The sequence below is a fragment of the Harpia harpyja genome, chromosome 19, assembly GCF_026419915.1.
Source record: "Harpia harpyja isolate bHarHar1 chromosome 19, bHarHar1 primary haplotype, whole genome shotgun sequence".
Taxonomy (NCBI): Eukaryota; Metazoa; Chordata; class Aves; order Accipitriformes; family Accipitridae; genus Harpia; species Harpia harpyja.
In genome coordinates this window covers 23118280-23144610 of record NC_068958.1, presented here as the reverse complement: position 1 = coordinate 23144610, position 26331 = coordinate 23118280, and the positions used below count along the sequence as shown (strand labels likewise).

At 42.0% G+C, this 26331-nt stretch overlaps 1 protein-coding gene across 6 annotated transcripts in view; it reads right to left on the bottom strand.

Annotated features, from left to right (window-relative positions):
• Nucleotides 1–386: 386 nt before the first annotated feature.
• The window catches only part of RAP1A (RAP1A, member of RAS oncogene family), a 43518-nt gene continuing 17573 nt past the window's right edge, over nucleotides 387–26331 (bottom strand). For 2 of the 6 annotated variants that reach the window (XM_052814460.1, XM_052814463.1), the window contains 8 exons: nucleotides 23968–24037; nucleotides 19869–19952; nucleotides 16099–16167; nucleotides 14497–14553; nucleotides 12956–13096; nucleotides 7753–7896; nucleotides 4463–4578; nucleotides 387–2335 (listed from right to left, as the gene is read on the bottom strand). In XM_052814460.1, coding sequence (XP_052670420.1) covers nucleotides 4492–4578; nucleotides 7753–7896; nucleotides 12956–13096; nucleotides 14497–14553; nucleotides 16099–16167; nucleotides 19869–19925 — 555 coding nt within the window. In that variant the 5' untranslated portion in view covers nucleotides 19926–19952; nucleotides 23968–24037 and the 3' untranslated portion in view covers nucleotides 387–2335; nucleotides 4463–4491. Of the gene's footprint in view, nucleotides 2336–4462; nucleotides 4579–7752; nucleotides 7897–12955; nucleotides 13097–14496; nucleotides 14554–16098; nucleotides 16168–19868; nucleotides 19953–20452; nucleotides 20475–23967; nucleotides 24038–25810; nucleotides 25922–26331 lie in introns of those variants that run through there. The other 4 variants (XM_052814461.1, XM_052814464.1, XM_052814462.1 and 1 more) reach the window with 3 other exon arrangements.

The following is a 26331-nucleotide window of genomic DNA, read 5'->3' as shown; positions in this document are numbered from 1 at the left end:
CCCCTCGGACACCCCGGCCGCTGCTCAGCGCTCTGGGAGCGGGCCCTGGCATGCTCCAGGCAGATCCTGCTACAGACAAAAAACACCACAGAAGTAGCCGGACTTGCCTTCACCAGACCAACCAGTTCCACCGTGGAACAGCCGGACTGGGAGATGCTGCTGAGATGCAAAGTTGAGAAGTGACGTGGAAAAGCACCGGCAGGTTGAGCACCCCTGTCACCGCACACCCCCAGCTTTGCTGGCAGTAGATAACGGAGCCAGCTCTTCTGTATAAAACACAGTTGGCATTTACGAATAAAGTCTGATGAACTTACGTACCGCACCGTACCTAGAAAATGAAGGTTAGGTTTCTGTTTTTATAGAAGAGACATCTACCAATCAGCAGGTACATTAAAATTACTTTATTACTAAAATATTTTTACATTTAGTAAAGATAACCAACCTGCAAATACCTTGCTTCTGCTCCTCCTGAAAAAGGAAGCACATAGGTAGGTTGAAGACAACCAGCTAAGTAACTACATTTGTCCTAGTAGCTTGTAAGTAGGCAGATGTTTTCACATTATCGTCATCCAAATATTTTCATCCAGTCTTGTTTGGGCTGCATGTAGAAACTGGGATCTCTGTATAATTCAAGAGCTGCATCAGTAAGACAGTTTTAGAAAAACCTATTTATAGAAATTTCTCCCCCCTGGTTTCCAATAAAACTATACAAGGGGTCCAGGAACAACTGCTCACCAGCTATTACATTTAGATTTCCCATTTAAACAACCAGGACAAAGTCCGTCCTGAGTTTTCTCCACTGTGAAGATACATTTCTCTTCTCACTTACTCAGAAGCGAAGCAGGAGCAAGTCCTCCAACACTGCAGGAATTCCAGCAGCATCACACTGAGGATGCGATTTGGGCCCCGCAGGTCCCAAAGGCAGTTCTTTTACTTGCATATACACGGGAGGATCGAGGCTGAGCACCCATGGGTCTCTTCATATCCTGCTCTTTTAAACTTTATGAAACCAAGGTATTTAAAAAAAAAAGAAACAAACCCAAAAGGAAACAAAAAGCCCCTTCAGCTGACTATGCAGATCAGGTAACGTTAGCCAGATTTTGTCTAAAAGTGTAAAGCAGCTATTTGCTTTGCTGAAATTGTATTTAGACAGAACCAACTTTCAACTCCACAGCTTCGTGTCGAGATGCTGACCGTGAGGGATCATCACGGGCTCCTGCCCAGCGGGTGGCATCGTCAAAACAGGGATTCTCCCCAAAAAGTACATGATCGTGTGAAACCGAGGATCACAGTAAAAGTCAGACCTTGATACAGTATTCAACCAAATTTGTACATATAAAAATAATTGTACAGAGGAAATATTTTCAGCAGAATACAATCTTCGAACATTCAAAAGAATATACAAAGGTAATTAAAAGTAGCCTTCTGTACTTTAGTGTGTGGTATGATTAAATACATCCAAAGCGGAGGGTGCGCGAAGACATCGCATCGGCATAACGACGTACTGGTGGCATTTGTTATAAAATACTTGATCTACCAGAATGGAAGAGGCATTCACAAAACATGGATAAAAACCAAAGCCTGGAAACCATAACAAAAACACAGAAACAAAATGAAAATGTACTAAAATTTAATCATTCATAAAAGCTGTAATTTAATCTGTGACAGTAAAACACAAGAAGCAATATTAGAGTTGGTTTAGTATATTATATATTTTTGCTTTTAAAGCCATAGAAATCAGTTATCCCAGTTTTTCCTATAAAAGACCCATTTTTCCAAAGCATTATGCACAAACATTTTTAATTAGAATATAATGGCAGAATGAAAATAATGATATTCCGTAACTTTTAAATATAAAATGAAGTCAATGACTCAAAAAGTTACTTGTTGCAGTGAGTTCAAAGGGAAATTTCAGATAATATATATCTATAGTTATAGATATAAAATATAACGGTGGAACATTTTTAGTGCTGGATGGGGAGAAATTATGATAAAAGGGTCAATATGAAATTTTAATTATAGTAGCAATATCTAACATTTGAAATGCATCCATGCTCCTTTGTATAATCATACACTAGAGTCAATTATATTTATTTTCACAGCTGTTAACTGCTATTGCAAAGGAGGAGTACTATTGTCTTAGATTTCCAAGAGATATACACAGAGCAATTTCTTTTTCCAGGGACTGTGTGCAAACCATTTTAAGATCTAAATTCTTCTCATAGTATATAAAAACAGGAGAAGTTTCTTCAGATATGTCATTAATTTCCATAAGGTTTTGAAGTCGGGAATGCTGGCACTTTCCATTTAGGCAACAGTTCTTCATTCCTGCAATCTAGAAAAAAGTAAAAAAAGATGATGGAGAGAATGTTTCTCATCCTACCCATGAGATGAATGATCTTGAACAAAGGCCTGAAAGCTTCCCCAGGCAACTGCCCACACCCAGGCTTGTAAAAACACAGAGCATTTCAGCAGGAAGAGCTTATCTTCTTGCAGTACTGGGGTTTGTTCCTACTGTCCTCTGAGTTTGGAGGTACAAAAAGAAAAGAGACTTCAGAAACTCTTAAGAAACAAGTTCTTGTTTTATCATGACTGCAGCAGAGCAGTGACAGACAGCCACCACCCTGTCTTTCTGCTGTGATAACGATAGTGCCCTTCCAACTCATCTGCTTTACGAGACAGGCAGCCTTCAAGTGGATTTTGAATTCAGCAACGGATGAACAATTTACGGGAGAGGGATTTCATCTTTTCTATCTCTGAGATGCTCTTAAAGTCTAATGACTTGGAGACCTCCCCGAGCCCTGTTCCAGCTGGAACAACAGGCAATGAATTGGGAAGAGATTTACAAAGAATGGGGGAGACACCGTGAAGTATTCTGACCATCTAGATTTGGGGGCATGAGTAGAAGTCAATGTTATGAGAAGCCTCATCAGTAATTGACTGAATGCAGGAACTCCTTTAGCAGTGCTGCACGGCTGCTGGCGCTGGGCTTTGCAGCACAGGATCCGGGCAGGAGGGCGAGGGCAGAGCCACCCCGAGCCTGGCAGGGAGCACGTCCTCCCCAGGGCTGGGGAAGCCCGTCTCCAAGAAGTCACCCTGGCTGACGCCACACTAGCTAAATTCAGATAAATCACCTGAGGAACAGGAAAAGCCACTTAAGACGTACTCTTCAATTTCTTTTCCTAAAGCCATTGTTTCCCCACAACCCTAAGCTATTATTTTTCTGGCATTCAAAGCTCAGGATAAGAGACTCATCAATCAATAAAGCACAAGTCATTAGAAGCCAGGTTAACTGCATAGCTCCACTTATCCTACTCAATCACGCCTAGGCTACATAAATGGCCATCTACAGCATGAAATTCTGATCTGGCAGAAGGCAGAGAGCCACCTGTTTTCAGGAATTCATCCCTGAAATCCCTCTACGACCAGGAGTTTGTCTTCAGGACAAGGGCACTTGAGTTGCTTTGCCAGCTACACTGCACCTATTTATGAAACTAAAAAACAGAATACAGAGCTTCTGATGGGTCACAAAAATCACCAGAACTTGACAGCCTGTGCAGCCTAAGATCACGAAGGCAGCCGGCACAGCCAGAGCGCTGCAGGTGAGTTCATCCCTCCCCAACTCGTCCCTACAGAGCCGGGCTGCTGCGCTCGCAGGCTGAACGTGCTTTGTGCTACAACCACCGTCTGGGATAATCTGCTTGCTTTCTGACCATTTCTGGCTTCTTAGTGCCAAGATGGGCCGCTTACCCCGCACCCTTCTCTGCCTCTGAACGGTGCCACGCAGCACACTCATGTGCTAACAGGCTAACAGCTCACGGGGCAGCCTAGGTGATGTTTCTGTCCAAAACCTGAAGCTACAAAAATGCTGTTCTCTTTCAGCAGTGTGATAGAACAGCTGCAAGCACACAGAGTACCCTGCCAAGACACACAGGAAGATTATTTATAGCTATGTCCTTTTTTGTTTTCGTATTTGCTTTGGCGTTTTTTTTTTTGGTGGGTAGCTTTTTAATTCTGTGCCATTGAAATCCATGTCCCACCAAAAACAATTTGCGATTGTCCCCATAGCACCTAGGACTGAGACAGCAGCTGCAGCGAGAACACAACTTACATAGATGGTACCAAATTTCAGCAGAGGATAAAAAGGAAGCAAAACAGCCATGGCGGCTCAGAGCATGGTGTCACAAGACGGTGAGAGAAGCTGCAAGAGTAAAAAGGATGTTCCTCCTCTGTTGCACTCATCAACCCAAGCAAAAGGAGAAAGGGAGAGAAACAGATATTTCTCTGCCAGGTCAGTCAGTACAACTGACTTTTTAAAAGTAGTCCAACAAAAGCAGAATTTTATATTTGGGAGCAGACAGAAGGAAGAGGGGTGGAGAGAAGGGGAGTGAGTCCTCTCTCTGTTGGGAGCAGCTCACGGTCTGATTGCCTGAGCTGTAGGTAGAATTCAGACACCTCTTACCTGGCTCAGAGCTGCTGCACGATGGGAGTCTAAAGCAGCAGACAGGATTTCTTTTTAGGCTTCTTCTTTTCCACTGGTGTTTTTCTATTTATCTGTCTGACCAGGTCATAAAAGATCTGAAAATGAAAAACACAAACTGAAAAATCAAAGTGATAAAACACTATGCAAGTGTCAAAAATTAGGCAGGTTGGCAAGCTGATACTCTTTCCTGGTGGCTGCAGTCTTATAAATTCAATTAAACTGCTTACATTTACTTAAACATGTTTCTCAAGCAACTGCTTATGGAATAAGAGAATGCAGAGCTCACATCAGTGTGCAGAATACAAGGGAGCTGTAACTCATATCCTGCAGCACGCAGCTTTCTCCCTCAGTTGCATACGACTAAAGGCGTCAGAAGAGTACGGCAATGAAATTGCAACAAATACCTTGCTTTGGAAAAGTGGGAGAAAACTGAGAAATGACAAAAGGTTGTTTAAAAGACAGGCATAATATCCTTAAGGTTCACCTTCTCACCCGTGCTCCCTGGGCTGCTGAGTGTCTCTGCAGAGCGCTGCTATGCCAGCAGCAGCGTATTCTCACTGTAGGGAAAGGTATCCCATCTTGCCAAACAGATTCGACTTGTTAATCGCTTCACCTTTTTGCCTGCTCTAATCTTTTCAGTTCATTAATAAAAATAGCAAGGAGAAGCAAAACATCTGCCCTGAACTCAAACACTTCCAGAAGGGGATGAGTACAGGAGCCTCTTTCAGCTTCAGAGACAAGTTTCTTGTGAACACTTTTGCTGTGAGTGGTTTTCCCCAGCAATACTCAACCCATTTATAACAAAATGAGCTTTGCAAAAATGCTTGGAGCCAGGTCACAGTATTGAGGAGAAATATTTAAACCTTCAGAAAGCTCCACCCTTGTCCTTGTTTACTTTCTTCCTTCCTGGAGTGGCTGACAGCTCACAAATTCTTGTTGATTCCAAGGAAATTCAGAAGACAAAGAAACAGTTTATAACAAATTGCGACTGGAAAGTCAAGATTTTCTGGCTACTACCTACATGAAAAAGCACTGGTGCACAGTTAAATAGTTTCAAATGAAATTAACATGATGGCAGCTTTATCAAGCCCTCATGTAAAATATTTTATAATAGCATTTGAGTTGCTCATGCTACTCCTTTACTAAGCTTATTGCTACTGTTTTCTACTGTCAGCCTCTGGCAAAAGTCGCAGTTCGTACTCTCCAACAGACACAGCCAAGACATTCAAAAGTGTACAGGTGAGATACAAAGAAAAAGTTTCTGTAGGAAAAACCAATTAATAAGTGGCATCTTCTATGCTGATGCAAAACAGCTTTCAGTATTTAAGCTTTTATAAACAAGAGCCAAGATGATCTGAATGTGATTATGATGTGCAGGAGGAGTCTGAATTTCTGAAGGCACCAACCATCTCTGCTCTTGCAAACAAGATCCTTGAATGTTTTGAGGTAGACCCCTCTCACAGGGCTAAGGTAGGGGGGAAAAAAATCCCTCTGAAAAAAAATCTCAATTTAGATCATTTAAGTGCTAGTACTGACTGTGAGCACAGAAGTCTGCAACAAGGATTCAGGAATGCCACTATCCCTAAGAACAGTCAGTGTGGTGCAAGAGCATCACACAGGTCACCAGAAAGACACCTGAAGCGCTGCTACTGAGATTGACTCTGTATTAAAAGCTTATTATCTGGATGAAAGGTTTGTTTCATTTTCAGCAAATGCACGTAGAAATTTATTACCCTTTAGCCTAGGTTTTAAGAAAGTTAGAAAGTCCAAAAGTAGCAAAAAAGCAAAACCAAAACCCAGAATAACGCAAACACTTCCCCAGTCCATGAGCCAGCAGAACAAACAAATAACCAGTACAGTAAGTTGCTTGATTCACAGTGTTTCTTCTCTTTGATTTCCTCAGCTTTTATGCTTTTCTTAGCCAGACAGTATAAATTGGCAGAAACCTAGAAAATGAAGTTCACAATAAAACCAGAAACTAATCCTCCAGATAATAATTTTCTTCTCTATGATCTGAGTCTCACTGGAGGCAGCAGACACAACAGGGAAATACAGAGACACAGGATTCACACGTTAAGGATGACTGTATGTAAACCATGGGCGTGCATTCGCCCCAGGACAGCTCAGTGTTCTGCCTACGAGAGGATCCCCTTTCCCGCACAGCTCTCAGGAGAGCTTTCAGGCACCTTTGGCTAATGGTGATCTGTTCCGATGACTGAGCCACTAGTTTCTTCGTTAACAGTCACAGTTTTACTACTGCTCAGACACGCACAAAAATCCCTTCTGGCAGGAGTCTAGCTCAGTGAGCTGTATCTACCAGGTTAGGTTAGTGCGCATTACAGCTAGCCTAATCCCAACCACAGAAGCTGCAATTCACGCGGCCTGGAGCTCCCTTCCCTCTCAACCGGGTAGATGCAGTGCTGTGCACGCCCCACTTGCTGCCAAATTAACGCTGGGTCCAGTCCAAGATCCTACTGCTCCTGCTTATCACACAGCCTCCTAAACGGTCCCAGTTATCTCCTGGCACCAAACCAGCTATGCTCAATGGGGTCACCTTAGCTTTTGTGGCTGGCAACCGGGCCTCTGTCAGAGTCAGATAATTCACAGCAGAGAATAAAAACTCGGTGCCTGATGTCAAGCAGAGCCCCCTCAGCAGAACTACACTACCTCAGGCAGCAGCAAAAGGCACACCGATTGCAAAGGTGTTTCTCATTTAGACAAGGGGAACTGCTTAGACAGATAAGGTCTGGACACGGTCTCAGTAAGTTAGTGGCTTACCAGAGGAGGGCTGTGATGGGATGTCTGCTTGAGCAGCCAGACGTAGCAGGAATGTGAAAAGCAAATACTTCAAAACCAGCAGCCAACACTATGCAAGATGACAAGTAATACAATGGGGCATAATCCACGTTCTGAATAGCAGCAGCAGTTATCTGGAAAAAGTATACTCTCCAGATAAAGTTTATCTAAGCTAAGAGTCATCCAGTTAACTGGGCTTACTCAGGACCCTCTGCTATTCATGTCCCTTGACACAGGCTATAGAAAGCACTTACCTGGAGAAGTCACCCACCCTTTACAGAGAAAAAGGAGCAGATATCCTTCAAACAAACAGATAGCAGTAGCTAAATACGCTGCATCGCAAGCCTTTCTTAGGCTGAGATTTCAGAATCATCCTGAATCTTCCTGATTAAGAAATACATGAAGGACTGCATGCTGGTTTTATGTGGTATTCATGCTGAAGTAGGAAAGACAAAGGATCCGTTGATAGTTACCTCATTAACGTTGATTTTAGATTTTGCAGATGATTCTAGAAAGGCACAGTTACACCACTGTCGTGCTAAGTTTTGACCCTGTTCTTTGCCGACTACACGCTCTTCCTCCAGGTCACATTTATTGCCAACCAGAATCATGGGAACCTGGAGAAGAGACAAGCAAGAACAAGAGATGCATCAGCAAGTTAACATACAACATAGACTGTAATGCTATGGCTTACAAAGGCATGTGAGGAGGGGGGAAAATATAGACAGTATGAAAAACATTAAAAATCAGAAGTTCAGCAGAGCTTACAGACTAGTCTGGAATTTAGATGCCTGGTGGGAAAGGGTTGAAGAAAGTCCACACTATAGACACCCTGGTTCACTAAGAATTAAACACATGGAGGACACCGTAAAACCAAACGGTAATATTTCAGCACAATCTTAAATTAGTAAAGATTTATTTTCTGGTCTCTACATCAAACACCATTCTAGTCAAAAACTTAATTTACTACTGAAATGCATTTCAGGACTTTCATGTGACAGTAGGCTAAACTGCCTGCCAACTTAGCCTATTTCAGACAACAGAACATACAGCACGTGTTTTAAGACACATATCATATGTTTCAGCCCCTTTGACCTGTCTTGTCAACCTGTTGTCAAGCCACACAACAATAAATGGAAACACCTTTGAAAAGCACTGCCCTGGACACGGAATAAAAAGGAATAGTCCTATGTAGTCAAGTATTCCCACAGCCCTGTGCACAAGACCTGCCTTTCTCATCTCAGTACAGTATCATACTACTGACATGTTTTGCATACACACAGAAAAGAGGATGTTCACTACAAAAGGCACAAACACTGTGCTCGGTATTTACTAGCTTAGGATAATTAAAATTTCCAACTAGTGAACATCTAGCAGCTCAGCTCCTGAAAGCACATCACTTCCAATAAATAATCTCATGCAATATTAAACCAAACATTTGATACATGTTCAAAAGATTCATCCTACACCCACGATGCAAATACAGGCAAATCATTTGTTCAAGACAATGATGAAAGGGCATCTGCCCCTCTCCTTAAGCTATTGCCTTTCTGAAGTATCTGGGTGAGTCACTTTCTTGCTCCTTCATGGAGAAGAAAGTGCCTTGGTGAAACCATATTCCTTGTGACATTTCCTACAGAAAAACAGAGAAATTTAATACCGTTGGAAACAACCCTGGCTGTAGTAAATGCTTATTACCAGCGTGTTTGCATCAGGCTGCACAGAAAGGAAGGGTCCTGGGACAGCCCTCCCACAAATGGCACAAGGGGCAATAGAAAGGACGGGTCTCTTGCTTAGCCATAGCTCACCAGGGCTGTGATTGTACTTGCTTGGTGCAGTGCGGAGAGCCAAGTGCAGTCTGCACTCATTAAGTTATAAAACCATTTGTCTCAGAAAGAATCAAGAGTAAGCATTGGTGAGTATAAGCAGCAGGAGACTTGCTCTTATCAGTTATATTTCGATATTGAATTAAAACTCTTTCAGGAGAAAGAAATTGGGCAAAAAGATAGATTAAAAATAGTACTAAGACATCTTAGAAATAGCATCCTGATACATAATTTCATAAGGCTTCCTCTGCTTCTCAGGCAGTCTCTGCCACAGCTGCAGCCCACCGAGATGTCACAAATAGGTAGAAAAGACCTTAAACAAGCAAACAAAAACCACCCAAAGCACCCAAAAAACCTCTGTAACAACCAAAACTACCTACCCTCGGGTGCCACTACCATACCTACAAGACGATGAGACGACAGCGCAGTCCCAGTCGCTGCCTGTCCCCCCCCCCAGGACCCTTCCCCAGGGGCCCACAGCCGGGGCACCCAGACCAGCACTGCACGGCTCCCCAGCTCCAGCCTGCACATTTGCACAGCCAGTTTGGAGACAGATATGCAGTCCAGGACTTTCTACGCCCGAGAGTTGTGGTTTACATATCATTTTGAAGTTTGCTTTTACGACCTGCATCTCGTAGATCTTGGGGGATGATACAGCCAGAGCTAAGGTGGATTTTGAAACGCGAGACCACAGCAGGATCTGCAGGACGCACTGCAGTGCTCTGCATGCACACGACAGCGACAGCATCCTGTTTCCCTTACGCTATGTAGAAATAGAAAAAAACCCCTAAAGAACTGCTGATAATGGGTGTGCACTCCGCTCCATTTCCTGAAGCATTTAATTCTTTGAACAGAAAATGAGTACTTTCCAGCTGAAAAATAAATCATTATCTACTTCCTTTGGTAATTTACAACACACTATATGTTTTTAATCTACTTCAATGCTAACATTTGTAGTCTCTTCCCAATTCAACTACACTCAGGATTCATTTTTGTAACTTAAAACTCACAGCCATACTGATTAGAAAATGATCACATTTCTATTTTTGAGAAGCAAGTTTTACTTATTACATCAGAGACCTGGAGTCACAGTACTTCATGAGGCAAATCCAAAAAAGCTTATTTCCTATCAGAGACCAACAGGATATTTACAACTTTATTAGCTTAATCCCATTATTTACAGTTTTCTAGGTAGTTAAGAGAAATCTTCTCATACCAAAACATGAAAATGTGTTTCGGACATGTTCAGCAAAAAAATTAAAGTATATTAAAATGTGAAATAACAGGAAAAAAAAAGTGATACTTAGATGGGTAAACAGTGCAGCTTTGAAAGACATGAAACTCTGTATAAGGTTATTTCAAAAGGTAGCAATTGTTTATCATAGAGCCAAAAACGGAGCGTGATGAACAACTAGCTTTTGATCAATTACTATTTCATGCAGAAGACTGGAATTTAAACTTTGTTAGACATACAGAATTTAATGGTTTAAGCATTGGGATTTTAAAAGACACATTCTGAAACTAAATACAGGAAGGAGTGCATTTTCCTAACTCAGCAGAACATGGCTTAAATGTTCAAAAGGTTCTCGAGCTCAGATTCAACAAGTAACGTCCCCCTAACACAAAATAAATAAATGCATTTTAATAATTAAATCAAACCACTGAAGTAAAACAGAAAGCAACAGTCTCTATTGTCCGATGAACTTGACCAGCTTACGGTGCAAATTCCCCTCCAGCGAGCGCAGCAAAGCGAAGCGCTGGGCTCTGCCCGAGAGGCTAATAAAGGGGATTTATGCAAGCATAATCCCTACCTAAAGGAAAATCAGTTTTGCATAAATAGAAGTTCAGCTTGTTAAACCAAGGAAGGAACCAAAGCCATTCAAAACCAGGTAATCAGGATACGGGACAATGAAGATTCAAGAGAAAGCAGCAGCCCTGAGAGGTTGCCCCCAGCCCCAGAACAGCTGAGCCGCGGGGCTGTGCTCGTCCCAGCCCAGCCCTCCCCGCTCATTGCTCAAACTGCATTTTCCTGAATGGCTATTTAAATACAATGCACATGGCTTACCTAGGATTTGGCCCAAATACCTGTCCCAGCCCAGTTTGCCGACCAGCCCCGCTCCCCCCAGCCGCAGGAGCGCTGTAAGGAGACGAGGGCTGGGAGCCCGAGGCTGCTGCTGCTTCCACAGCTCTGCTGGGGGGCCAGAACGCAGCCAACACAACCCCAAAGCAATCGACATTAAAGGCAGCGGCTACTTTTAAGCTGTCAGTAGAATAAAATAGGCAATCTTTTTCACACTCCTTAGGGCAAACCCTCGAATATGTTACTAACTGTTAGGCAAAAAAAAAAGAAAATTACTTTCAGCTTCTTTTGGAGGAAGCCTACACAGAGAGTTCCCACGTGTCTCCACCAGCCACACGGCTACCGCGGCAAAAGCCACCACCACCCTCGCCTGCATCACGCTTTTAGAAATTAAAAGCCTGCCAAGGAGTTCCAGTTACAGGAGCTGGGGCCTGAACTGGAAACATGGTAAATAGTTTTTTTCTGTCAAACAGGACTGAATGCAAACTATCTTAATGTAATTTTTCCTTATTTTAAAAAGAGATTTAAACAACCCAAATTACAACCTTGCTTCAGGAGCTAAGACTCCTCCAGAGCCTTTTAATACATACAACTGTGTGATCTCCTTTGGGTTACAGATTTTGTCAAGTGACTGAAGGAACAAAGACAACTGTCGAGAGTTCAAACACCTCGGACTGCGAAGGCGGTCTGCAGGGTGCCGCTGCCATTCACAGGGACAGGCACGCACGCCCGCAGTGCAAAGCTGAACCCTTCCTGCTCACACGCACGCATCACGGGAGCGACAGACCACAGACCCTTAAACATCCTCCTTTCCTTCAGAAAGGGATAAGCACATTTTCATACGATAACCTAAAATCCTATAAAAGTTCTGGTTCTGATGGATTTGAGCGGAGCAGAGCTAACAAACCAAGACACTGGGCACAGCTACAGTAAGGGAACCTCTGCTTCATGAAACAAGACCCAGGGCTACTTCATCTAACGAACAGCTCCCAGAGCCGGAGCGGAGGCGACGGAACAGGCTCCCATCCCACCCCCCAGCTGCCCTCTCACACAGAGAAGTGAAAATAAAGGAACATTCAGTGATTTTCAAAAAAAAGGCTATTAATACTAACGACACCTCAATTACAAAGCACAGTTTGGTCAATAAGCTGAGCACGTCCTTTCTATTTGCAGTTCAAGTTCATCGACTTGGATTATGACCCGTACGCATGTGAACGGCACAGAGGGCACAGCGTACAACACCGCCCTGCTCCAGGACTCGAGAGACTTCACAGCTGACCTTCAGGAAACGTCACGGATCTGTACTTCAATTTCTGCTTCATACATTTGGGAAAAGCAATATTAAGTCTCCATTGTAAGACAGCTGCAGATTTACGAAGGACATAATTTTTTATAAGTTTGGCTATTATTTTTCCTTAACTTTGTGGTAAATAAAGTACCGCTAAAGCACAGTGAAAGAAGAAAATGCAAATACTGGAAAGGAATTAAAAGGAGAAAAAAAAAAGTTGTTTTCAATCAACTCCCACCATTTCCAAAGACCGTTAGACTTCCCATACATGTGAAAATCTGGTTTCATCATGCCCCTTTGCAGGTGTTGGACCTCAAATAACCACACTGAAAATAAAAAACAATGCTAAGGAAACTTGCTTCAACACAAACTTTGCTATACAGCAAAGAATATTCTTAGAAAGAAATTTTGCTCACGAATTCCTGTATGTTTACTTACAAACACATTTTAACCATTTGCAGAAGAAAAAATACTCTACTTACATCTTCAGTGTCCTTAACCCGTAAAATCTGTTCCCGCAGGTCCTGTAAGTCGTTAAATGTGGACTGTGCTGTTATAGAATATACTAGTGCAAACCCTTGACCATTCTTCATATAGAGATCCCTCATTGCTGTGAATTGCTCCTGCAATCAAGTATTTTTAAAAGTAATTAGCTAGTGAATGTGGCTAATGAACATTTACATAGGAATACTTTTACTGTAATGGAGACAAGAATATAGTACCACACAGCATGCATTTACATTTTTATCCCTTACAGAAATCCACTGAAGCATGCAAATTTAATAAAAGCATTCACACATCTCTTTCCCTTTGGTTTTTTTTCCCTGATAGAGAAAAAGGCTTCCTAAAAAACCAGGAAAAACATCAAGAGCAGAAAAAAACTACATCTGCAGACGGACTGTTGTATGCCCCAAACCATAATACAAGGTGTTAAGATTTGGCCGACATATTTTGTAGTGATCTTTCATTTATTTTCCAATATGGTGTTAAGCACGAGTCTGCCATCAGACCAATTCCCCAGACGACAGATATGGACTGGAAGTTCATTTTCTCCTCTAACACAATACCAAAACAGGCCTAGGTGTCACACACTCGCAATTTATTGTAAGCACGACTGCGTGGGAAGGCACTGCCTGATCACCTCTGAACATAGGCAGTTATATAGTAGTCACCTCTAGCATGAAAATGGCTTAAAGGTTCAATGCAATGAAATGCAAGAGCAGGCTGGAAAATCTGTACCAGATCAGAGCTGCCTTTGTCCAAGCCTGTGAAAGGAAGCTTTACCAGAACTGTGCAGCAATGATTTCTGCTTCCACGCGTTCACATTGCTGTTGATAATTTTCAAAGCTTTCTAAATAAAACTAACTTTTAGGAAGCATGTCCTCCCTTTGTGATGTGCACTCAACCATTACAAGGTCTGTTTACTTAGTGACAGGACTTGGCATGGCAAAGGGAGTTGCTGCACAGCCCCGGCTGCTCTCAGGCTGGAAGGATGACATGAGCCTCCCAAAGCTGCACAAGGCAGCACCAGGCAGGTGCCACCCGGGTAGAAGAGTATGCCTTGACAGGTACAAAATCTTTACTGATTAACTCCTCTCCACGTAGCCTGATGTGACATGCCGGGAGACAATCCCTATGCGTTGCCTGGAAGCGTCTTCAATCTGTGTCTGTGTATTCTGGCCACTTGCAAAATTAACATACCCGTATCAGTATGCTGATAGCGAGATGATGGTGGATGGCAGAGAAGAGGTGAGTGGCACAGGATGCACTAACCTTTGCGTCCCAGCACTGGGGCATCAGCTGGGGAATGGGTTCACAATGCTGCTGGCAGGGCTGCAGAAGGCTCATTCACCACACTGGGTTTTGGGTTATTTAACAAAATCATTCAGTTGAAATTATTGCAGCTGATCTATTGTTTTTGCTCGGGCAGGAGTATTATAGTAGTATAAGTTCTATTCTTAACATCTCATCTCATTCTTAACAAAGAAACTCCATACCAATCAGAAAAAGAAATTATACTTACTGTCCCTGCTGTATCGAGGATTTCAAGCATACACTGTTGACAGTCTACTTCCACTTGCTGGGGAAAAAAGGGAAGAGACAAATGCAGTTAGAACTAAAATGTCTGAAATGGGACAGGCAAGAGGAATCTCAGCTTAATTTTTACTTCCGCCACAAAGACCTCTACAAGCAAGCCAGCCACCTGCACTTCCCTAATGCTAGGAGAGGCACCGCTATTAGAGGATTAATTACACCCCAAGCCAGGCATTTGGGTCAGCTCACTTATGCTCCAGGACTCTGTTGATTATAAAGGCTTAAATGAGCAGCTTGTTGTAAACATCTCAACTTAAGTGAGAGAAAGTCCACTCTTACAAATCAAAGGACCTTAAACTTCAATTTTTCATTGCCGCTGGGGGAGAAGGGAGTAAGGAAGAAAAGAAAAAGCAAAATATCTAGTGATCCTCGCAGTTAGGCTTAGCAAGTCTTCCACTCACTGAGAAATGTCTCAGAGGGAAATTCCAGGCAAGTCAAATAAATTTAACAGCAGAACTCATACCACAATTTACATTTAATTATCATAGGCACAAATGCTTATACTTTTTGTTTTATGTTTTGGTGCCTTTAATTATGGTAACATTTATGCTAATCTGTAAAACAATGGGTTACTTGACAGCAGTTGAGTGAAGAAAGCAGCTCTGTTGATAGAATTACATAACATGACAGCATCAGGGATACTGACAAGGACTTTTGCTCAGCAATTACAAGCCTGCATCCAAAATGGCCGTAAAGAATTTTATATGCCTTCAAACCAAGCAGAACGCATTCGAACTAAATGGCAAAACAGCCATTCCTAAAAGAACACAACAAAAGGCAATTGCTACGCTACAGTAATATAACCTGCTGTGGTGAATGGTGTATATAACCTCTGTAACAACTTCTACAGATAGCAAATATTGATATCTTTATGTTTTGAAGTAATAATTATATGTCAAATTACAGCAAACAGATCTGAGTAACAGTCTGACCCCAGGTTGGTTGAGCTGTTCCCATCCCCAGGCATCAATCAGAAGCACTGGCAGGAGGACGGGCAGTACCCTCGTCTGCCAACCACCTCAGCTCATATCCCAGTACCACTGGAAATTCGTGATGGTTCAGGAAAATACACCAGACTGATCTCTGGGCAGGTGTAGTAACCTCTAACGAAGAAACAGGCAAACAGTGGAGAGCTGCAGCCTCAAACTGCCTCAACTTGAGTCATCGGAGACAGTGAAAGCTCTTGCTTATATGGAGTAACAGAGGTTTAATCTTCCTGTTCAATAGAACTAAGTTAGGGAGCTGTCCAATTAACAGCAAAATTTGTCATTCCCTGATAATTCAGCTTTATAGTAGCTGATACAATTTGTCTGATTGCACTCAGAGGCCCTAAGCTAATAAAGTACTCTGTAAAGCCAAAGGAAACCATTTCCAAAACTGATGCTTTTCTATGCATCGCTTTCCTGCTGCGGTTTTATGCAGCCATAACATTTTCTCAGAAAAGACCCTTTCTCACTCCCGTAAGTTTTTGTTGCACTATTAAAAAGAAGCTCTTTGAGACTGGAAAGAAATAAAAATGATGTTATTTTACCTTTCTGTATGAATCTTCTATTGTTGGGTCATATTTTTCAACAAAAATTCCCTGAACGAACTGTACAGTCTGGGGAGAAAGAAAAGAAGAAAAAAATAAAGTGAACTGAACATGACCAGTAACATTTACCAAGAAGCACTTTATGAAAAAGTAACAAAACAAAAACTACTCAACGCTGCTGTTAAAATTCAATAGTGAGGAGCAGAGAAAAAGACATATAAATTTTCAATTCTTCAAAATAAAATTTGTGTACTTTCTGTTGTATTAAGAATCACTTTATTCAAGCATGTTTTCAAAACTGTTTTGAAATGTAAACTGTTTGCTTGCTTGCTTTTTTCATAAAAGGTGATATCCTCAAAAGTGCCTGTGACTTTAGAAGAATAAAAATCACCAAATATGGAAGACTTGAAATGTAATCAGAAGAACTGGCAATCTGTACGCTGTGGAAGAGTACACTGTGGAAAATCCACATTTCAATTCAAATTGTATTAGAGTAGTGGAGCTACTCTGGATTACATGCCCAGAGCACAGACATATTTCAGAGCAGCAAGTTAAATCTGGAGTGTCTCCAGATACTCAATTTGTATTAAACCATTAAAGAAGGAGACATCATTCATTTCAAAGAGGAAGTCTTTCTTCCCCTATATAATTATTCAAAGCAAATCTACTCTAAACATTTCCCATCAAGTTGTCATTTGGATGCGGCCCATCTCTGGACATCCCAGTTCTGTACATGGTGTGCTTTGGCTCCTGTGAGTCCGCAGCTTTACTTGTCCTCTGCAAGGCAAAGCTTGCTTTTCCTTTTTGCCCCACGTCCCCACGCCCTTACCTACAATAATCTGCAATAATGTAGTAATGCAGCACAGGAGTGTCCGGAGGTTTGGTTGATGTTTGTAAAACAAGGCGGTGTTTGTTTGTAAAACTAAGCACCAAGACCCCAGCACTTAAGTTTGTCTTTTTAAAAATGAAGACACATACCAACTATCTTTTGCCAACTGAACTTGCCACAATTTTTTTAATACAAATTCTGCAAAATCACTATCTGTTTTGAGAAGCTGTATTTTATCTGGACAGAAGGCTGAGATTTTTCTGCAAGAGGGTTCACATTTGTCACACAAGTACTTGCAAGCTTTCAGAGAGTGGCATATGCCAGACACGCAGAACATCTCACTGTATGCTGGAAACTGAGCAGTTCCTCATGGTTTGCTTTCTTTTAACATAAGAAGAAAAGATTTCTAGTACTACCTCATTTAAAAATAATCCGTTATCACTAAATAAACCTATTTTACGCTCTTAACAATCAAAGCCTTTGCTTCTCCAATATTTTGTCACACTGAATGGTTGTCCCAGTCTTCCTTTCAGATAACAGATCTCAGCAAAATCATTATAAGATACCACTATTAACACGGATTACAGTGTTATACCAGCAATGGAAACCAACAATAAGAATTGTAGGTTACTGATTACATTTTAGCATTCTCAGCACAGCTGCTAACCAAAGAGGGTCCAAAGAAGGCTGCTATTTGCTAGGAGGCTAGCATTTGAGCACTGAAGTCGGTCACATCTGTACTGCTCTATTCTAGGAACTGTGTTTGTGAACCAGCCTTCAGCGCGAGAATCTGACAAACCACTCACAACATTTCATCTTTCTACTGTAACACTCACAGTCTTATTTTATATCTGCAAATACAGTACTGCTCTGAAAGAAAATTAACTGAACCCCTGTATTCTCTTCTCAAATTGTTTTATTTCTAATAAATCACTGTCCTAACTTTTGTTCTTTCAGCTGGTGCTTGTGTGTTCACACAGACACCAGTTACACACAATCATAATTATGATTATATTCAACTTCATTCATAACCTATCTTACTATGTAATATTCTTAATCTCTGATGTACTGTACTTTTATTGACTATAGGAGGAAAGAGAGGCCAAAGGAGAAGATACAAATCTGAGGTTGTTTTCAGGTTATGTGTGGATCTAAGACTTTTATAACTTTCCCTTGGTTTGATGGTTGTGCATCCCAACTTTGGTTTCCAGTTTATATAGGACTATCCACAACTGGATACTCTTCATAACACTGCCTACCCACTGACACTCCAGAAGATTTTTGCCCTCATTAGAAATGGGGAGAAAACTACTGTACAGAAAACAAAGAAGTTGCAAAATAACTGTGCCTTAATAACTGTGAAGGTTTTTCTGCTATCCAGTCATCGTTACCACAAGGCACAATCAGCATCATATCGGCACAGAAGAGTTAAAACAATAAGGAGGATTTGCAGTGAAACAACACCATATTGTAATCTACACTCAAGACTGTAAAAACACAGAACTGAAAACAAACACCAGCCTCTTTGTTAGACAGTTTAGTTTATACAGTTTGAAGAAAGACATTTTAAAGTGACCTCCACATTATTTTAAATCCCACCTTGTAACCTCTCCTTGCTAATGCCTGTAAATAAGTAGAGTCATCTTGAAAGCTAAATATTATTCACTCTTAGCTGCTAATTGGCACTTATTGTGTCCTGTTATAAGCATAATGGATCAATCTTGCATATGAATTACAATATATGCTTACTTAGAACCTAGACTGTCAAAAAGAATTTAACTTTTGTTTACCAGACTAGGTATTTGCATTTCAGCTTTTAAAAAGGCCAGTGATGGATGCTGACTCAGACTTCACATTACAAATAAGGAAATTCAAGTATGTCAGACACTGAGTAATTTTTATGTACAGCGTATTAATAAGTGCCCTATTTTACCTAGTGGTCTTTCAACGTTACGTAACAAAAGGAAGATATTCAATCAAGGGGATGCTGGTGGAAAAAGTAATACAGATTGCTTAAGTTGCTGTGGAAGAACAGACTGCATCAAAGAAATTTGACACCTACATCTTGTAAAGGTTAGGATGGGATCTCTGAAAGAATACATCAGATTTGATGCATAATTGAATAATGTTTCCTCCTGTTCATCTGGATTCTGCAGGTGATTTACGAAGATTATTAGCAGCCCATTTCAGCAGAATAAACAACAGTACAAGAAGCACTGTCTACGACATGAACGGCTGGTCAGCTATTATCATCTTCTGTGAAAAGGTACACTGCGTAGTTCCTTGTTTTAGATAACTTTACACTTGACCAGTTCTTTGCCTTTCTTGTTGGAGTGAGCTGCTTGACTGATTTGTGATAAATAGGTGACAGAAATCTCTCTTAAAATGCTTTACTATCAATTCTGCTATGTAAACCTCTTATTAGAAACAACACAAGTACTTAAGGAGTGCAAAGTGTCATCAGTCTGCTTATCCCTCTGCAGTGCATACGCTGGAGGTGACTTCTCGTTCTGTCCTGTGTTTCCAGTCCAGGCTGCTCATTTGGGTTCTATCCAGGATGGAAAACACACAGCCTTCAAGGTATGCAAAGCTGCAACCATCACTAATTCACTGCCGTGCAGGGCAAGACTTCATGCACTGTTCCAGTGTAGGTTAGGCTTTTAATACTTAGATACAGACATTCAGTCATTTACAATACTACACCCATGTGCCAAGCAGAAATAAAATGCTATTATAACACCGATTAATCGCCTGTTGCTTCTCCAAAACCATGACACAAATTCACAGATATTTCAGCAGTGTAACAGTGGCTATGTGGAAGTCACTATGCATGTTAGAAGTAATACAAACATCCCGCTGCATTCAATGAGCATCGTCTGCAATAAGATAGGCCAGCGTTGAAGTTTGTGTATCAGTTTCAGAACTGCTTCCCAAAACTCACCAAAGCGGACTTCCCCACACCTCCTGAACCAAGGACCACTAGCTTGTATTCACGCATGGTGTGGTCTGTTCAAATAGCGACGATCTGGAAAGCAGGAAAAAAGCCAACAGTTAAAAGCATACCTGCACATACAAATTTATGACACTGTCTTCTGAAAGTAGCAACACACTCCCCTTCTCCAAATACTCCTGAGAACAAAAATCTCTCTGGTAACAGCTACGGTTTTTATTTTTCCACCTGGGCACTCAAATTTAGATGTCTGCTCCAACAGCCCCAGTTTATACGAGATGCCCAAAGCCAGACCTATTAGTCTGCCGGTGCTCAGAGAGGAAGAGGATGAATAATACACCATGGCACAAACACGGCGCAGCCACACGCGCCCACTCCCAGCTGCACTGGGCAGCACAAGCTCTCGCTGCCTGTCCTCTGCATTCTCCGTGGTTTATAGCGTAAAACAATGAGTACCTGACAAGAAAATTAGATTAGAAAGATGCAAGTAGAGAGGTTTACTTCTCCCACCCACCCCCAGCAGGGAAGGATTTAGGTCAGTATTTTCCCTCTGGAAAAGGTCAGGCCTAACTTACAGCTGCCAAGGCAGAACCTCTCTGCTTGCTCAAGCAAGGACTCTGCCTTTTTATGGAAATCTTGCAACTCCCTCCACTCACTAAGCAGCACCAGAAAACTTCTCATTCTCATCGAGAAGCCCTGACAAATAAGGCAAATGACAAAGCTGGTGATAAACATTTTACACTATGTTTACGTTATAAGCCAGGCTGGGCTGTCCCTATCAACAGTGCTCAAGCAAACAATGACCTCAGCAGCTAATTATCTTCCCCCTCTTCCCCCAGCAAGATAGCACTTTCTTCCCAAGTAAGGCTTCAGAAACACAAGTGCTATAGGGCTGGGCAAGCTGCGTTTCTCAAAGGCATTTCAAACTAATGCTGCCACAGGATTTATGGGTTCACTGGCTACAGTTTAAGGATTGCTTTAAAAATAAAAATGTATTCCAAGTAGTTTGATAGAGAAATGTATCACCTTGTCGACTACCGTTAACAACAGTCTGCAAAGAACAGGGATCGTATTTTTAGCTTTGCAACTGTGGACAACTCCCTGACAATCTGTGTCTCAAGTTTATATAATCATTAAATCAGGACAGGTTTTTTTCTATCATTTAACTCCCAAGGGAAAGCTGTAAAACAGAGAGTCAAGAGGAAACCCACGTGCTGCCGCACACCCACAGCCAGTCCCCACCGGAGCTGCATCGGGACTGGCAGCTGGAGACCCTGCCCAAACATCCTACTTTTAACCATCAGCCCTCAACCACAGTATGTTTTATGGTCTAAATGTGACACAAGTACAGCTTTAAACAAAAAATTTAAAAATCCTGCATGCAGCTGGAGAGAGGCATACAAATTCTGCAGTCGGTTTAGCACAACTTTAAGCTAATTTTAATTAAGTCAGAAGAACAGAAATACAGGGCTTGCCTGCACGCACTGAAGCTCTCTGCAGTCATGTAGCCAAGCTGCCCTCCCTCACCCAAGCCTTACAGAGGGAATAGAGCTGAAGCTGTCAGCAGCAGCCCATAGTTTTAAGCACCTTGGGGTGGTTTTTCTTCAACTCTTGAAGTCTACGTGAGCTGCAGTTGCTTAACTTCATAGAAATTGTGAAATTAAGTCAAACTGAAAGGGATTTTCCAGAATGGTAACTTTGAATATCTAAAAGCAGAACAAGCAATGTCTATGCACTCTAGTACATTGACAACATTTTTGGTTAAAATTCTGGCAGCTGTAAGCTCTTCTGCTTGAAGATTTCCCCAAGAAGTAACATTCACTTCCTTTCTTTCAAAAATCATAATTTTGGATGGGAAGGAGAGGGGAATTCCAATTAGCAATGGTTTTCCCCTTGATAATCCTTAGAAATTAAAAGGCGATGCATTTTTCATAAAGTATAAATGCAACTTATTGATCCAGTTTTATCTTCATCTTCCTACAGTTCCACAGTCTGTTCAACCTGAGAAAACCCGGAAAGCAATCAAGCTAAGGGTTAAATTTAGCTGTGAACTCTTTCACTTCTTATTTATAGTAAAAATACTTGTGGGAAAGTTTCAGCTGGGAGCAGTACAAGACTTACTTCTCATTTCTTCTCTACAGTATTTGCTGATTTTTTTTTTCAGGTGCAACAGGAAACCAAGATCCTGAAATGCATGAGCCTTATTACTGTAAAACCCCACATGCCTTAATTATCTTGTAGCTCTTTCACAAGGATGTTAATGTTATCTGTTTATGCAACATGAATAGAGTGCTCAAGAAATTACTATGCTGCACCCTAGCCAACTTTTCATTTGGCAACTGTTTATGCCCACCTAAATACAGTTAGACACAGTAGCATTCATTTCCATCCAGAGCTCTATGTAGTGAAGTTGCGTGCTGTGAAGCAATGGCTACGTTTCAAAATGGAATGAAATTAGGGGCATTAAGTGTTTCGTTCGAGTCAAGAAAAGAATATGATCACTAAGGAGTGTAAAAAACCCCAACTTTTATTGTTGTCATAAATGCTGTGAAACCAGTCTCATTAGTTCTGGATGCTGTGGTGCAAAAAGATAAAGCAAAAGCTGAGCATGTCTCCTTGCTCGTGCTCCCTTTTCCCATACACACACAGCCACCTAGCTACGGCAGAACTACTGTGGGGCACGGAGCATGTTTCATACCAACCCATCACTGCCCTGAGCAGCAGGCTCTCTCGTCCCCGCTGTATCAGACTCTCCAACCTACCCAGCACCTGTACAGCCACTTTAAATACAGAGTAATAAATTGGTAGGGTCAGATTTCATCTATAATGAACAAACTCTGCTTCTGCACTGCAAAACACCTGACACCTCAGGATTAATCTCTTCTTTTCTTTATTAAGAGGAGCATCTCTTTTCTGCTGCTACGGCCACCAACACTGCCTGGCAAGTGACAGAAATGGATATTCAGCTATTCACAGCATCAGCCCCAGGATGCCCAGCTCCTTCCTCAAGAAAGAGTATAGGGCCATACCCTGTGAACAGATGGAGAGGTAAAGAAAAGATGCAGGATGTTTGTTTTAATATACAAAAATGAAAGGCACGCAGACAGGGTGGCAGAAGGATCTCTGAGAAGGACCGGCAGATGGACGCAAATGCAAATGAAGCTGTAATCTGAAACACAGCTTCCAGCGCCCGCTCACCTGCTTTATTCAGCCAAGCACTCACGCACTCTCTTAACTGCACGAATCATCTTTCGCCCTGTTGCAAATGAGTGGCTGAATCAGGGTACAAAGAAGCAAAACTTTCAGGGTATTTCTCAACCAGCAGAAGCAGCCAGACAGAGGCTGCCAGGAAGGTGGCGTGGGGAGAACAGCCGAGGCCCTTCAGGAGATAAATCTGATGCAAAAATTAGCCACTACGGTTAAAAAGTTTCACCAGCTCATCAAGAAGTTTATAATTCAGGTGACAGGGAGAAAGAAGCATAAACAAAGAAGATAAGTGAACACAGCACTGAAAGAGAGTGGGTGCAAGAACTTCACACGAACCTGAAATGTGACATGCACCCTGTGAAATGCAAATGCCTGAGTACAAATTTATACATCTGAAGAAGGCAGTTTGTATTTATTAGTTTCTCCTTCCTTCTCCAAACACTGATGGAGCTATGAGTAACAGGAGGTGCAGATATGCTGCTCAGTGTGAGGAAGACAGTGGTAAGAGCACGTGGTCTGATGGCTTTGCATAACTTGATGGAACGTTGGCCGTAACTGATGACACAATCTCCATTAAGTAGGATGATAACAAAAGACTCAAAATAAAACTCAAAGCAGACACATTCTTGACTCGGCCTTAAATGAAAAACTGTGGACTGTAGTCATAGATTTTTATTTTGTACAATAGCAGAGGACATCAGAAAAGACAGAACACAAAACTTCAGGGTTTCTTTTCCCCGCTACAGGAAACAAGATTCAGGCAACTTTATATTTTAAACAATGCATTATACACTCATCAATTCTCAAGTTTCCCCAACTGCCAACGTTTACACAGTTAGCAATTTTATTTGAAATATATTGAGAACATTAAAAAAACTCATACCTTGGCATAAAAGATCTCTCATCAGTGTTAGCAGCCCTACTGAAGGTTTTTCTAGGCTCCCTATAAGGGACTGAAAAAAAAAAACAAACCCAGAATTAATCATTTTTCAAATGACAGTATATGCAAGCATCAAATCTTCTCTTTATGGTTTCAAACCAAAACATGCCTGTTACAAAACTTGGTCTTTGCTTTATCAATGGAGCTCTACACAACTTCTGAATACTTGCATCAAATTAACTTAAAAACAAGAACTCCAGCACAATTTAACCTTGCCTCTAGGACAGTGAAAGAATTTGGGGGGCCGGGTGGAATCCAACAGCAAAACACAATTTCTACTTGATTATGTCATTAAAAAACACTTTACCAACTGGATTTGCAGTTAAGGTAAACCATAGGAAGTCAACAGGAAATTGAACTTTTTTAGGTTAAAAAGTGAAAAATTAAGCTCACAACTGTAAAGCTCGCATTTCTGTCTCATACAGGACTGCACTGGCTTCTAGAAGCCAGAAGTAAAACTTGTCCCTGTGCTATGCAGCTCCTGGAGCAGCATCAGCTCAGCCATCCAATCTCACGTTCAGTGACAAAGCTTCAGTCTGAAAACAGAGTAATCACGGCTGACGAGTCTCATTTTCCAAGAGCCACAGCACATCCACCGCTCTGCTTGGGGCGGGCTGGGCCAGACGCAGCTGAGCTACGAAGCCAAAATGCTCCTACACCTCCGGCCCCCGCACAGGCAGCAGAAGAGCTGCAGCAGTGCAGGACCGCGCTCTGGCTTGGTCCTCCTCGCCTCCCATCGGCTCAGGCAAGGGCTGCTCACCCTGCTGCCGCGTTGGCTTGAGATTTCATTTAGGAGCACAGGTTACTTGCTGTTTTGGGTTTTTTTTCCCTTTTTTTTTAACGAAAATTTCAAGTTCCTGATTTCTGTCTCCCAGATTTGAAAGCTATAAAATACAGTCCACAGACATGGAAGGAAAAGATTGCCATCACAGGGAGAAGTACTTTTCTCTTCTTATGCACTGTTTTCAAATCATTATCTAAATGGCTTGTCCACTGTTTTCTTTACATCAATTTTTACTGGATTTATGCAAAGTTGCCAATTCCATCCACAATCCCCTGTACCTGTTACTTGATGACATTGCATTGACTGGCATTTGCAAAAAGTTCACACATATTTCCGAAGTCTCACTTTTTCGCTTTCCTCTGGCAATGCCTTCTACCTCGATACCATGGATTTCATCCCCAAATATACATTGACAGCCATCCTCCCTTGATTTCTGACAATTCATTGTTCAGCTAACCCAGGGGTGGGAATTTTAAAGAACAGTTCAACTCCTGTTGAAAGTCAACAGGATCCGGGCTCCCACATCCCTTCTTCCAACTTACTTGAAACTCCCTCCCCACCGCCTTTGCACCTGCAGCACGCCATGCCTGCGCCGGCGTGGGAAAGCATTACTCCAGAAACCCGGGGAAATGTGTTTCTGAAGAACAAGCTACAGATAACAGATCAACAAAGATATTTAAAAACTGAGTCAGTACTAAATGAGTCAGAAGGCCACGGCTGTATGAGAGGCGAGAGGGAGGCAGGGCAGAGGGGGAGGCATCTGCTCCTCCGCAGCTCCCTCTTGCCGCAGTGAAGCTGCTCGGGCAGGCGTTGGCATTTCGGGCAGGCACTGGCGTTACATGGCAGCTGAAGCGGGGCTGGAAACGCCACTGAGGGTGCTGGCGGGGCTTCCACTGCACGCTGAGCACGTGTCCGATAGGTAGGTTTAAACAGACGCTGCGACTTTTTAACAGATGAACAGACTCCATCCATTCTGACAAACGGGATTAATCAAACCCTCACCCGAAAGCTGGCTGCTATGGATCTCCAAGCACTCAGGAGCTTCCCATGCTCTCCAGGTTCTTTCTCCTCTCCTGCAGTTTGCTTTTCCCACAACAAAAAGACAACTTTCTTCTGCAGGAGAGACGGGTGCTGCTTAAGTCAAATTACCATGTTCCTGTGGACTTTTTCTCCCTAATATACCCTACAGAAGATTTCACTTACAAAAGACAAACTGAGGTCAGCCTAACCCTGTTTGAGGTTCTATCAAGTTTGCAATGCATTTTAGGAGATGAAAACTTAGTACTTTCTGCTATCAAGAAAGCAGGAGAAAGCCAGCTATGTTTAAAGCAGCCCAGCAACCCTGAGTGATTTTAAAGGGGAGAAACCATCACTTAACAGCTCACAATCGGCATCGCCATAGTAAAACCCAAAGACTGTTGCAACACCTACAAAGTAAAGTTATTTTATGGAATCCATCAGGTTTCTTTCTTGTAAGAAACAAAAAACGCCTGTACAACCGTGTTGTACCTCTGCAGCTGAGC